Source organism: Poecile atricapillus, chromosome Z, assembly GCF_030490865.1.
Source record: "Poecile atricapillus isolate bPoeAtr1 chromosome Z, bPoeAtr1.hap1, whole genome shotgun sequence".
Taxonomy (NCBI): Eukaryota; Metazoa; Chordata; class Aves; order Passeriformes; family Paridae; genus Poecile; species Poecile atricapillus.
This window is the reverse complement of record NC_081289.1, coordinates 93,094,635-93,109,539: the sequence shown is the minus strand read 5'-3', so window position 1 is coordinate 93,109,539 and position 14,905 is coordinate 93,094,635. Positions and strand designations below refer to the sequence as shown.

Sequence of the window (14,905 nt, the reverse complement as noted above, 5' to 3'; positions counted from 1 at the left end):
ATATATTTGCACAGTGCCTTTTATTATGTTCCTGTGACCTCTATTATTTACCTTAGTTTCACAAAATAAAGGAACTGGGACATCAGAAAGCATTATGGTACGATGGAGGAGCAGCAGTAACAGCTAAATGAGCAGCTCTGGAATCATTCATATCTGATTGAAATATTGTGTTAGCAACTATTTAGAAACAACTGTTTCTAAACCACTTCAGGAATAGCATTTGAAATAGCTTTTAAAAACAGTATTCTTAGAATGACAGACAAATATTCCTCTTGACAGCTTTAGCTGTGTATTTTTGTCTTTAGGTTACACTGTCCCCAGGTTCTTTCAACAGCACCCAGGCAGAAACTGAACAAGTCAAGATGTCCCTTTCAAACAGTGCTATGAATCTGTTACTCTTTGTGATTAGAACCAAGTACATGGCTAGAACAGACGTCTCAGTGCATTCTGGCTACTTAAACATAACCATTCTGTCCATCTTCAGTCTGCACCTCCACTCATATTGTGGGAAACTGCATGCAAATACTCACAGATATCAGAAAGCAGATCCCAGCACTTCATAAAGGAGCACAAAGTGATTCTGGAAGCTTGACAGTTCTGTAGTGGTTGGGAAAGATTCAAATACAACTCATATCGCAGCCGTTTCGGAAAGAGACATTCCTTAGGGATGCCTCTGATGAAGCTAATGGTGTATGCTGCAATACCAGCCCGTGAGACATGAGAAGGAAACCCTGCAAGATATCTTGGACTACATTCAATCACAAGTTATCTTGTCATCAGTGTGTTAAGGTGGACTTCAGAAACTGCCGGACACTCAGCTTCAAGGCGGGGCTGAGCCTGATTTCTAAAACAAATATCTTTCTAACTTGCCTTACTTTCTAACTTATCTTACTCCCTCCACCCTCTAAGCTTTGATAAGTAATGACCAAAACCTCTTTACAATTTTGCTCACCTATCTGGCCAAGGCAGTTTTGCTTCCAGGCAGTCATGGTTTGTAGTAGTGAGAAAGGACTGTGAGCTTTCCAGCTGCTCCTGGATCTGCTTTGACTGAGCTTGGGAACCACCTCCTACCCTAGCCACCACCTTTGTACCATGGTGCCAGTTTTGGGGCCCAGGAGTTTCTTAAGGACTAATCACAGTATCCATAGATCCATTTAAATTTATTATTTGTGTCTAAATGTATTCTTGGAGCATCAAATACTTGTTCTTGGAAGCAACAAATATTATCTTTAGATATAGTGTCCCATTCAGCAATGAAACATCACTATTTAGCTCACTTCTGTGGCTAGATTCTGTTCCCTGGATTTCAGCCTTTTCAGCTTTTACTCTTGGCTTACAAAAACACTCATGTTTTTGATCCCCAAGGGGGCTCTCTGACCACAATTTCTGTTCTGTTGCTCACTGACCAAATTCTTTCCCCCAGCTCAAGCCCTTGATGTATGTCTTCCGTTCCTAAATTCCTGAACAACTTGAATCCACTAAGACTTGGAAACCTGCTCTTGGCTATCCTTGCTTGGGTTAACAAGAATGCAGCAGTGTTGCAGAAAAAGGACTGAGAGATGCAAAGAACTGAAGCAGGGTCTAGCAAGTAGAAAAAGAAACTTGATTGCATGTTTCTAATGGTAGTATACCCTTAACTTGCACTCAGCATTTATAATTTCCAAGAAGGTTCACACTGATGAAAAGTCAGAAACTCTCCTGTAGAATGAATGCTTACACTTCTGAGAATCACAAAATACGCAGCTATCTAATCAATTTGCAATTTTGCTTGATTTTTTTCCCCTTATCCTTATAAAACTGAGATATCCATAGAAGATACTGGCCATTATGAGGTGATGTCAATGGCCAACTGAGTTCTGTGAATAAAACAATAAATTATAGTCCAAGTGGAAAATCCATGCATAGTGTGTAACCAACTGGACAATTAACAGTAAGTATTTTTTAAGATACTTTATTCTCAAAACTATTAATGAGAAATGTAATTTTAAAACATTACCTAAATAGATAAAGATGTAAATATAAGTGACCTTCTTCTTCTCTCTCAATGTTTGTACTCAATATTAAGGACATGCTATATTAACTACATACTAACATGTTTCTTGGTTAAAAACAACAATTATATTTTGATATATATTCTGCTCATCATGTGAAATTATGTGTAGATGTCAGATGAAGAATTATTTGCTCAGCTGTTGGGAAAATACAAGGCTTATGCTGCAAAACCAGTAGACAATGCAACCACACAATGCATATTCTGCAGGATCATGTTAAACGCTAACCAAGAATAGGTGCAAAATAATGAAGTTACTTCCATTTTTGGGAAGTAACACCAGTTAATCCATCAGTCAGCTAAAACTTTGGTGTTTACAACCACCAGAAGAAACACCAGGACATAAGAACACATTTGCAAAGGGAGGGAACATTTAATAATAATTTCAGGGAAATAATTATCACATGTATGTTTATTCCAAGAAAATAATTTAATATTATGTAAAAGTCAGTATAAAAGCAAGAGCTTTTCTAAACTCAGCTCAGCTGGTGCAGATATCCCATGTGCAGCCAGTGCCATAATAAAGAATGCCTGCTTCTTAATCTTACATTGGTATTAAGGAGCTTTATTTTACTGATTTTTTTGGTAATAATACCTGCAACAGATTTTGTTCTTAAAAGGAACCTGTTCGCTTAATATTCCTTAGAGATATGACTTTAAAACACCAGAACAGAGAGATTAGTTTTGAAGCAAAGCTAGCCCCAAAAGTGAGAGGACTTAGAGCTTTAAAAAAAGCCCAAACAAGTCTGAGCTTATACATACATATATATATATATATATATATATATATATATATATATATATATATATATATATTTAGAAGGGAAATAAGGCTGGTGAAGGATCTGGAACACAAGTCCTGAGGGACTGGGGATGCTTAGCCCGGAAAAAAAGGAGGCTCAGGGGAGACGTTATCACTCTCTACAACTTCTTGAAATGAGTATGTAGCCAGGTCATGTTTTTGCTCATTGATAATTGTAAATTAAAAGGAGAAATGGAGTACGTAACAGAGGACAAGCCTCTTTCTGAAGATCAAAGTACTGAGGCTTTACTCCTTTCAGATTTGTACTTTGAGGTTTCACTGTACCTGTAGCTTTTCAACCCTTGGGCGTAAGAGCTCTGGTCTCTAATTTTTCTGGTGTTCAATTTTTTGAGACACAGTACCAGACAAGACAAAGACTGTGTTATGGCTAGCCTAGAACTATATTTGTTAAACCTCACAAGCCACTTCACATATGCAGATCAGATAGCTTGTTACTGCCAAAGAAAGCAGATACTGGCAGAACAGTCTCTTTTTGGTCTCTCTCTCTTGCCCCTACTAGACAGGCTTTTATATCTACAAATGCTTTAGGACTTAAATAAAGTTCTGAACTCACTTAGGCATGGAGGCTAACAAGTGGGGAGCAATTGCATAGATTTCTATATCAAATCCAACTGATAACTGCATATTTTTTCATAATCTAAACATTAAAACAAGAGGAAGATGCAAGGCAGAGTATTTATATAATAACAAACATGCAGAGCTGTAATACACACATTTCTTTGATTCAATAAAAAAAAAAAGAATAAAAGTGGATTTTTAATAAGACAGACATCTCAGAGTTTAAATTACTAAAACCAAGTTTCAAAGACACATAATCCTTACCATTGCATATGCCCTTTATAATAAGGTATTTTACAAAGCAGTTTCACAGTGCAGATGCATTAATGGATCTAATCATTAAGCAAAGAGAAAGCTGCCATTGTCTGCCCCTTGTTTTTATATTTTCATAAGAAAAATGACAGATAAGCTAGAGAAAGCAAATTTGTCCTTGCCTTCTATTTGCCCAGAACCTCAGTGATATCATTCTAAAGAGAAACAGCAACAGTAAAGTGAACTGGAGTATATATACTTGGAAACAGTAATACAAATTCTGAAATAGCATTTCAGTGGATTTTAAATACAATTTTAACTGTAATCTGGGTGAAAAACTGTCTCACCATCTGAGGATGGAGACTTAGATCAATTTTCTCTTTCCAAAGCTTATGTAAGCAATGGTTTTCAACAGAAACTGATGGCTGAGAAAAAAACTGGGAGGTCTGTATAGGGTTAAAACCTCTCATAGATGTACCAGTAGGAGAAACTCCAGTGGTTTTGGTTTCCACAGCCTTCTCAGCATTAATATCAGTATAATTACATGTTAATCCACTATTGTTCAATTGTTAACTAATTATATTTATCCCATTTTATCAGTTCAGAATTACACGAGTGTTTCTATTGCATCATTTTTGTTGTTGGAACAAGTCTCATATCTAGGCCAACTAGGACCTTTATGACAGAGATTCCTATTAAATTAATCTTTTTCAGTCTGCAAAAAACTCTAACAGTGTTAAAATTAATCAATATTTTGGAAAAATGATGAATGAACCAAGAACAGCAGCTTTATAGCACATGGAAGGGCTAATTTTGTTTTTAATTTAAACATAGTACACATTTGCATTAAGTCCCAAGCACCTGATTAAAACACCAGGGTGTACCATGCCCCAAGGCATAATGAGGCACCTTTGAGCAGGCAGATTTGCCCTACTTGAAGAACACCGCTCTCTGTGAATTGTCGCACTCCACACTTACAGAGAGGAACCAAGTGTACGTCCCCTACTACTGAACTGTCACAACTCCAGGCAGCCCCATTCTTCAGGCAACCTTTAATATTTGCTCCCCCACTGATCTTAATATACCTGCTGAAAGAATCCACATGGCAGCAAATTTGAATAGAGAAGTTGCTCAGGCTGAAGGATTTACCATACCTGATTCTTCTCCATTACAATCCTGAAAGTATATTGAAGATTCTGGTTTTAAACTGTACATCGACTTGAACATTAAGTGCTGCAGCTTTTTACCTTAAACACGTCATGAGAGAGTTCTTTCTCCCCATACAATCAGAGGGCAGAATGACATCCTAGAGAGGATGGCAGACAGGTGAATCCTTTTCTAGACAAAGTTATTTATACTATCTTGTTTTTTTCCTGTGGAATATTGCTTGAGGACTCCTCATTCATCAGTATGGCTGGCTGAAGTATAGGAGTCATTAACTTTATTCGTTTTGTTTATGAAGAAGCCTCAGCAAAGTTTGTTTACATGGAGCCATTAACCCTACCTGTTGCACAATAAGCAGCCTCTCAATCTAATCTCCCAGGCAAACACCTTCTAGGACAAAAACGAAGCTTTACTGCTTCAGTTTAATAAACTGTGATTATTTGCTTTACTGATTACTGGAGACAGGCCCTCAATCTTCCTCAATTCCCTGTACTATCACATAAGCCAAAATACTCTTTTGCATAGGCTGTTTCTACCTTAGAAGAGAGATGCGAGCCAACCAGGTAAGGGTTATATGAGCTATATTCTAACAGTTCATACGTATCAGCTCTGAATTCTCTGACTCAACTAATCTTGTGACTGTGCCAACATCGAGCATGGCAATTCAAATCATGGCTAAAAAATGCCTATAAAGCTCGTTGAGGCAATCTTAAATCAATATAAATGTGATCATTAAACTCTAAATGCGGGAACAAATATAAAAAAACCTGCCACTTTCAGTTACAAATGACATACAAACACAATAGGGGAATTTGAAAATTAAGGTAATTTGTTTTACTTGAAAAGTTATTTTTAAGGAAGTTATAATAAGAAATCACTGAAGCCAGTGAAAAGGCATGTTGCTGGCCCCATTATTTATTTATGTGGAAACTAACATTAACCACGAACTAACAGACTATACAGGCAGTGTTTGCACTAGAATGGACTGATACCTCACCTGTTCTTACCAGTTATTAGTTAGTAGCTTTTCACTTTTAGTTTTAAATTATACTTTTAATTTTGTCAATTCCTCACCAGGTGAGACCCCATCTTTTCTGACAGTAAGTTGCCTATAAATTGCTATATCCTAACTTCTCACATACAACTAGAGCTGACTCAAAACCCAGTTTCTACAGTTATTGTGGTGACTAGAATACTTTTCAAAACCACAATTGAGTTCTTAGCAGAATTTATGAACACTCCTTTACCTACATTAATGAGGGAGATCTGTGGAGGGAAAAAACCTATTAGAGAACATGCATACACTGCAATGTTCAGCTTGTGTTATTTGTCAAGACTCATGAGAAAAAGTGTACCTTCTCATGTACAGGTAAACGTAGTCTCTTATGTAAGGCTCTGCTTATTCTGGCAAGCTCAGAATGCAGGCACAGCCAGTCAAGTAATTTTATCCTCCCACAGCATACCCCAGATTAATGGAGTTAAATTTAAAACAGTTCATGCAATGCACGTTTGCCTATTACACAATAAACAAAAAAAGAGATAAATTGATATTTCTGACCCCGATCAAAAATGCTGAGCTGTAAAAGAGAGAAGAGTTGGGAGATTTCTGCATGCAAAGGCCCTTAAAAATGGAGCCACATCACAGTAATAGGAATAGCCATAAACACTGTAATGAAATAAAGGCAAGAATAGCTGTCTCAGAGGATTAGTAATGAGCAACTGACTCTTTCATTAATAGGGCACTAACTCAAACGTAGCCAAGGCTGGTAGTCACCGAGTTGCTTTAGCACTGCTTGGGCTCCACAGATGGCAGTATGACTGCTGGAATTGCCCCAGTACTTGGAGCAGCCTCTCTCACTCACAGAATTCAGCACCGCCAGCAACTCACAGGTGCACACAAATAGCAATCCCGTCCTCCAGCATTCAACATCACCAAGAAAGTGTTCGGACTCCAGAGCAATAAAGGAAAATAACAAAGGCCATGCAGCCCCCCTGTACTAGATCTCAGAATCACAGAGCAGTTAGTGTTGGAAGACACCTCTGGAGATCATCCCGTCCAAGCCCCCTGCCAAGGCAGGGTCACCTAGAACAGGTGAACCAGGAAAAAGTGCAGGTGGGTTTGGAATGTCTCGGGACAAGGAGACTCCATGAACTCTTTGTGTAGCCTGTTCCAGTACTCTACCTGTGGACAAAAGTTCTTTCTCACGTTGAGAGGAACTTCTTGGTGAAACTTCTGATTTAGTCTATGGTCACTGTTCCCTGTCGTGTCGCTGGGCCTCGTCGAAAAGACTCTGGCGCCTTGGCACCCGCTTTTGCGATACTGATACGCATTAATGAGATCCCCTCTCACTTTTTTCCACACTGAGCAGACCCACCTCTCACAGTCTCCCCCCAGAGATGATCGGCAACACCAGCAATACCTGGCTTGCCCCGATCCCCGCCTCTCTAAATAAGGGGCTGCGGTCTCCTCAGCGGCCAACACCAAAGTTGGCCGACACGGAGCCAGCGCCCCCGCCGCGCCCGGCGGCCGGAGCAGGCGGGGCAGAGCTTGTCGCCGCGGCCCCGCACCTCCCTCGGCGGCGCGAGGGGGACGGACCCAAGGTCAGGCGGCGGCGGCGGCGGCGGCGGCGGGCGGGGGGCCGGGCCGGTAACGGATGTGCCCGCCCGCCCCGCCTCCTGCGCTGACAGAAAGGCGGCGGCGGCGGCTCTCGGTGCGCCAACGGCTGCCGCGCGCAGGCCGGTGCGGAGCAGCAGCGGAGCCGCCTCAGAGCCCGCCCGCAGCAACCGCCGCCCGCAGCAACCGCCGCTCGCCGCCCTCAGACCGCCTGCGCCCCCGCCTCGCTCCGCTCCGCCGCCGGCTCCTGCCCGGGCCGCCGCGCCCCCCGGGGATGGATGTGCTGGCCCTGGCCTCGGAGGGACTCGCCATCTTCGGACTCATCCTCTTCGTCGTGCTCTGGCTCATGCACTTCATGTCCATCATATACACGTAAGCGCTGGGGTGCGGGGGGGATGGCGCCGGCGTTGTTCCGTCACCCACCCGCCATCGCGCCCGGAGCGCCCGGGCAGCGGGCCCCGTCCGCCGCGCCGCCTCCGCCCCGGGCCGGCGGCTCCCCTGCCCCTGGGTGTCATCCCGGGGACCCGCCTGCCTCCCTGCTCTGTGACTCCCGCAGACCCCGCCGAGAGACCCCGGGGTCGGGCTGGCCGTGCTCGGGGCACGGCGGTGACCCTGCTGTCGTTCTTCGGGTAAAAACCGTCCTCTGCGTTTCTGCCTCCTGCTCTGTGCGGTGATCTTTGCTCCGTCGCCCTTAGTGCTGCCGAGCAAGGCTTGGTGTTTGTTGTGCGCTGGTATACACCTGAAAAGTGTGGCTTTCTCAGTGATAGTGGGAGACCAGGGTGCACAGGACTTAGAAGATGTATGATGTGTGACTGCAACGGCTGCAAGGTAGAGCAACTGAAAGAGCACAGTACTCTGTGCCAGCCATAAACACACTTCTTTTTTGTATTGAGAAATAATGATAGTACTAGTAAAACAAGTATATGTAGTGAGTCAGATACTTCTTGGATAAGTCCAAGTAAAAATGCCTTTAGAGTTTGTGAGCAGTGTTTGCATTTTAGTGACTGACAAAACAGATAGAACCTAGCAGAGGAATTTTATGTGCGTATGTGGGGAAAGGATTAAGAATGCATCTCTTTGTAAACAGTTGTTTTGCTCCCTTAAGTAAAAGGCCACTCTTGCATCACTATTAGGATTAGAAAATACCTGAATTTGTGTTTGCTTTCCTTGTGCTTATCTGTTCTCCTTACTTGCTGCTCTACTGCATCTGATAGGGACCTGTGATAAAACTCAGCCTTTACTGAAAGGAAAGCTTGCAGAGTGGGTCAGGTTGGAAGGGACCACAGTGGATCCTCTAGTCCAACCATCCCTGTCCAGCCATCCCTGTTAATCCTAAAGTGCATGGCACAGGACTGTGTCCAGACAGTTCTTGAATATCTCCATTGAGGGAGACTCGACAACTTCTTTGGGCAGTCTGTTCCAGTGTGCAGTCACCTGCACATTAAACAAGTCCTTCCTCATGTTCAGGTGGAACTTCCTGTGCATCAGTTTCTCACTTTTGTCCTACTGTTTGGCACCATTGAGAAGGTTCTGGCTCCATCCTCTTGACATTCTTCCTTTAGGTACTCACAGACATTGATGGTGGTCCCCTCTCAGTCATCTGTTTTCAACACTGAACAGGCCCAGCTCCCTCAGACTTTCCTCATATGCGCTACGCTCTAGTCCCTTAATCATCTTCATAGTTCTCTGCTCTCTGAACTCTTTTGTCTCTCTTTTACTGAGGAACCCAGAGCTGGACACAGCATTCCAGGTGAGGCCTCACCGGGGCTGAGTAGAGGGGCAGGATCACCTCCCCTTAACCTGCTGGCACTGCTCCTCTTAATGCAGCCCAGGATGTCACTGGCCTTGGCCACCAGGGCACTGCTGGCTCATGGAGGGCTTGCTGTCCAGCAGGATCCCAGCTCCTCCTCTGCAGAGCTGCTTCCCAGCAGGTCACCCCCAGCCTGTGCTGGTGCCTGGGGCTGCTCCTCCTCAGGTGCAGGACCCTGCTTTTGCCCTTGCTGAATTTCAGAAGGTTCCTCTCTGCCCATCTCTCCAGGCTGTTGAGGTCCTTCTGAAGGGCTGCAGAGCCCTCTGGGGTATGGGCCCTTCCTCCCAGCTTTGTGTTGTCAGTGAAATTGCTGAGCAGGCCTCTGCCCCTTCACCCAAGTCATTGATGGAACCACTTTTAGACTTTGGGAGACACCATTGGGGACAAGTCTCCAACTAGAGCCTGTGCCACTAATTATGACTCTGGATTCAGCCAGTTCTCAATCCGCTTCACGTTTCACTCATGCAGTCCACACTTTCCGAATTGAATTCATGGATACCAAAATTTTGCTTCTGCTTCCTTTATTTATTTTCTTTTGTTGTTGTTTGTTTGTTTTAAAATGTGAAATCACTAATAAGGTCTAATAGTTTAACTACTTCAATTTTCTTCTACTGTAGTTTAGTTATCCTTAGCTCTTATATTCACTTGGATGAATAACTTCTTTCTTGGAAAGTACCTGTTACCTTGGACACAAATGTCAGGATTTCAGTACTGGGGGGCAGAAAGGGTGCTTAGTAGGGGAAGGCTACTTTGGTCACGGCTGATTTTGGTCAGTTTTAAAGCTGATTAAAACAGTCAATTGCATGTTTAAATCTCAAGTGGGCATGTGTGGTGCTACTGCTTCTAGCTCTTATGAATAAGTAACAACTGAAATGGGCAGGAGACACAACTGAGGAAGATGTGAGAGAGGATGAGATATGCTAAGATATGTAAGAAAGAGCGGGGAACAGTGCACACTGTGCACACTGTGCACACTGTGACAGTCTGCCACAGGAGCTACCCCCTCAAAGGGACTGCCTCCTGTGGAGGCAGCACTGGAGCAGGGACACTCCTGAGTGCACTTTGGGCTGCTGGTAAAGCACTGCTGAAGAGACTGTAACCTGTGGGCAACCCATGCTGGGGTAGAGACACCCTGAGAGACTGCAGCCCCATGGTTCACTCTCCGCTAAGGAGACTGCATCTCATGGCAGGGGATGTACTGGGGCACAGACCCTGCCAAAGGGATTGCAACCTTATTGTATCTAAGTCACTCCTGAGCACTTACACCTTCCAGAGCAGAGTAACAGTTTAAGAGGCAACCAGAAATAGAAGAAAAGGAGTAAGAAGTTAAGGCATGGCAGAAAAACCATTACGTGCTGGCTTTGCCTCCTGTGTCATCTCGCTGAAAGGCTGGGGAGGGACTGAGTGTAAGGAAGCATGCAAATGAGCAGTTCAGATAGAAGGGGGCGGGGGGGAAAATGTTTCTAACTGAAGCAGAGCCTGGGGAAGGAAGACAAAATGTACTTCTCCGAAAGTTAGGCTATCTGTCTTTTTTTCCTCAGTACCCAAATCAATAATTAGTTGCCTGATCATTGCCAGTAATTTAAATAGAATTGCCTGAGTTGAGGCAGTTTTGTCTGTGACAGTAACTGGTGGGGTATGCAAGCAGCAGCTGGACACCTGGTATGCCTGCATCTAGAGTATTTGCAGTGGTGTGAAATCTGGAAGGAGTTGTATTTTTTGTTAATGGGAATTTGTGTTACAAGTGCATGTATAAGTTGTGTGTTAACAGGTGGAAAACTTGTCAGTTGTGGAGGGGAGTGTAAGAACTGGGGTGATCCAGTCTCAGCCTCTGAGGCCCCTGGTCTGCTTCCAGAAAGGCTCGGGAGCTGCCATGTCAGTAGGGCTGGAGTCAGGAGCTGATGGCAGCAGGGGTATTTAGCGTTCAGTGAAAACAGTGGCCGATAGCTGGGGGTGAGCAGCTGGTAGCACTGAGGTGACCGAATTACAAACTGTTCTGGGTTCACAGGTGGTCCTGGAGGAGCTGACCTGGTTACATTGGTTCAGCAGATCTGAGGAAAAAAGGACCACAGCTCCTCATAGTGTGACCACACAGCTGCTGTTTGAAGAGAAAGTAAAGTGGTGGACACCATCCCAGGCAGCTGTCCTTGCAGCAGCTGTGGTGGTGCTGGGAAACAGTAGCTGATGGCTAGAGGGGGCACTGTGCTGGTGAGTTTGGAGCCCGTGCCACTAGTTAGCACTTCCCTGTGCAAGGGAGGAGGGCTGGACGGCTGTCTAATATACATGGAGGAATGGCCTGCAAGGAAGATAGTCCCTTGAAGGGAAGGAGGTTATCAGCTGTGAATCTGCTTTGAATGCTGGAGCATGTTTATGGGGAAAGGTGAAAGATGATTGCTAGTGTTATGGCCTGAAAACTCTAGTGGCTGGACACTGTTACTAGTGTCTGTCAACTCAGAGATTAGTTTTATCCTGGATGGCAGACACAGCACACTTCATCCTTCCCAAAACCCCTGAGGAAGGAAAGGGTTTTCACTTACGGACAGAGATTGCTTTTTATGTCAGTGGATGCAGTATTAGAATAGAATTAGATGATACTTGGCATATACTGAATAACATATTGTTCCTATTACAGGCAGTAAAGAGGAAAGATGAAACTAATTAGTCTTCCTGTTTTCTCCTTACAGACAGTATTGTTTGCTTAATTTTTTTAAAGTCATTGAGGTACTGCTTGTACTCTGCACTGTGTCTAGCATGCTGTATTGGTGAATTGGAAGGTCCCATCTGAGGCACTGAAGTACTAAGATAATATTGTAAATGTCAGTAAAGCTGTTGTGGACTAGACAGTCATCCTTCTGTGGTTTCCCATTGGTATATAAGAAGTTTGATTTAGCAAAACACTTAGAACATGTGAATTAAGTAGGTAAATGGAGTTATTCAAGAAACCTAGCTTTTTTGTCTTGAAATGCTTTCAGCAGTTGTTGAGATTAAGATCAAGACAGTATTTCTTTTGCATTGGTTTATGCTATAATTGCATTCAGTTGTAGGGTTTGGATATCTAAGGTACTGTTCTTCCATACTACATTTGCAAAATCTGGTTCTTGCTACCTCTTTCCTCTACTTTGAATTGGTTTCAAAAACAGAAACATTTAGGTTGAAAAATGACCTTCAAGGTCATTGATTCCAGCCTTTGACTGATCACCATCTTGTCATTTAAGCCTTAGTACCAAGTGCTATGTCCACTTCTTGAATATCCCTGGGGAAGGTGACTCTACAGACTCTATGGACAGTCCATTCCAATGCTGATAACCATGAAGTACTTCTTCCTGATATCCAAGCTGAACTTCCCCTGACAGAGCTTGAAGCCATGTCCACTTGTCCTGTCAGAAGTGGCCTAAAAGACACCAATACCCATCTGGCTACACCCTCCTTTCAGAGAGTTGTAGAGAGCAGTAAGGTCTCCTCTGAGCCTCCTTTTCTCCAGCCTGAGCAACCCAAAGTCTCCCAGCTGCTTCTCACATGACTTACTCTCTAGACCTTTCTTCAGCTTTGCTTCCCTTCTCTAGACAAGCCTCCAGCATCTCAATGTCTTCCTTGTGAGAAGCTCAAAACTGAATCTCCATGTCCCTTTCTACGAGGCAGCTTTCCAGCTACTCTGCCCTCAGTGTGTAGCACTGCTTGGGGTTGTTTGACTCCAGAGCAGGACTCAGCCGTTCACCTTGTTGAACCACTGTCATGGCTTAAGCCCAGAGAGAAATTAAACATCTGCAGCAGCTCACACACACTCCCCACCACTTCTACCTTGGTGGAACACCACCTCACAATTGATCCTGGCCTGTCAATCCAGTTATGTCTTCAGAATCTTCCTAACCTCCAGCAAATCAACACTCCTGGCCAATTCAGTGTTATTGTGAATGTACTATGCACTCGATCCTGTTGTCTGGGTCCTCAGTAAAGATACTGAAGACATTATCTAATGTTTGGTAACTCTCTTTAGCTATTTATCTGGTCAAAAAAGCTGAACTTATCATAAGTCATATTCTGGTTTTGAGTCTTCATTGTTCATGTCCCACATTGTCCACATTGTCAGTGGCAATTTTAATTATAGCACTTAATGGAAATCACTTTAAGGCAGCCACAGTCAGATGATATTGAGGTTGCTCATTTTCTTGGTTCCCAGGTGTAAGTGGGAAGGGTAGTATGTGTTACTTAATTGATAAACATACTGCTGGTTTTAGACAAATTATTTTTAAAAGCTTTTAGTTATAGCAGTCAGTGAAGAAATAATGAATTCTGCATTTGTGTGGCATTTGGGTATAACTGGGCCTTGTCTGCTGAGTGAAAATCAAGTCTTTTCAGAAACATATAAAGGTAATTAATAGCCTTATTGTGTGTATGGACGCAAGGAGGAAATTCAGTTTACATAGATGCATAAAACTCAAGTTTCCTGAGGTACTTCTGCAACATTGAAGAACTTCTTAAACGTGGCTTTCAAACCTAAGCAAAAACCTCCACTCCAAATAAACAGCTGATGTTTAACTTCTCCTTTTTTTTTTATATGTGAAGTTAATACTTTCGTTAATAATCTCTTATTGCATAGTAATTGTGACAATTCTTAAGAAAGTAACAATTTTATTTCTCTTGGGCCAGTTTGTCTTGTCAACCCTTTTGGTTTTCCTCTTTGACCACTTCTTGCAGCTCAGTCTGTGTCTGAGCTGCAAGTTTATCCTGCTCTAATCTCTCTGCTTCTCACTGTCATTTTCAGGTTTTTGTGTGTTGATGGGACTGTCTCCTCTTTTGGACTTTCTTATATTTTCCATATTGTCTGACAGTAGATTGTGTGAGATAGCTATTAAAAGCAGCAGTAGGTACTCCATTAGTCATGATTGTGTTGCATTTTCTTTGATTTGTAGAACTGCTGCAGACACATCTTGTTGCACATAGGAGCCAGGTAGGTTGTAGTGTATATCTAATTTAAAAGGCAATATTTAGAAAACTCTTCTGTTACTATCAAGTGTTACCAGGCACAACTCTAACAATAAACAGATTGTTCTTGGTGATCTTGTATGTGTGAAATAGGGAACAAAGCAAATTCATGATCTGATTAGCAGTGTTTTGCTAACTTTTGCAAAAATTTCTTTGAGGGTTAAAAGCAAGCAGAAGAAATACTTCAGTGTTTGACCCTAAACTGGGATGTTGGAGAGGCAGGAAAAGTTGGAAAGTTATCTGAGGTGATGTTTTATCTTCCTGCTTTTTCTTTGAGTAACCCTTATCTCTCATAATCTGTGCATAGATGATAGATCCTACTTCGTGCAGAAATCCCAAGGTGTTTGCTGCAAGTGTTATATCCATAAAACTTCATGTTGTATGGGTTTTCAGCAAGTGGATAACAACATTGTAGTGAGGCAGATCTGAAAGATAGCAGTGCAAAAATTGGAGTTAGTTACTGGGGAGGAGCACAGGAAATTGACAGGGTGTGGGAATGCAGAAGTCAGAATAAACAGAATATCCTGAGATGGAAGGGACCTGCAAGGATCATTGAAGTCCAGCTCGTGTTCCTGCACAGGACAGCCCCATGAATCACACCACGTGCCTGAGTGTGTTGTGTGAACATGTCTTTAGCTCTGGTGGGCTTTA

At 43.1% G+C, this 14,905-nt stretch overlaps 1 protein-coding gene across 1 annotated transcript in view; it reads left to right on the top strand.

Annotated features, from left to right (window-relative positions):
• Positions 1 to 7,387: 7,387 nt before the first annotated feature.
• UGCG (UDP-glucose ceramide glucosyltransferase) overlaps positions 7,388 to 14,905 on the top strand; it is a 35,137-nt gene continuing 27,619 nt past the window's right edge. The window contains exon 1 of the mRNA XM_058826872.1: positions 7,388 to 7,833. Coding sequence (XP_058682855.1) covers positions 7,502 to 7,833 — 332 coding nt within the window. The 5' untranslated portion in view covers positions 7,388 to 7,501. The remainder of the gene's footprint in view (positions 7,834 to 14,905) is intronic.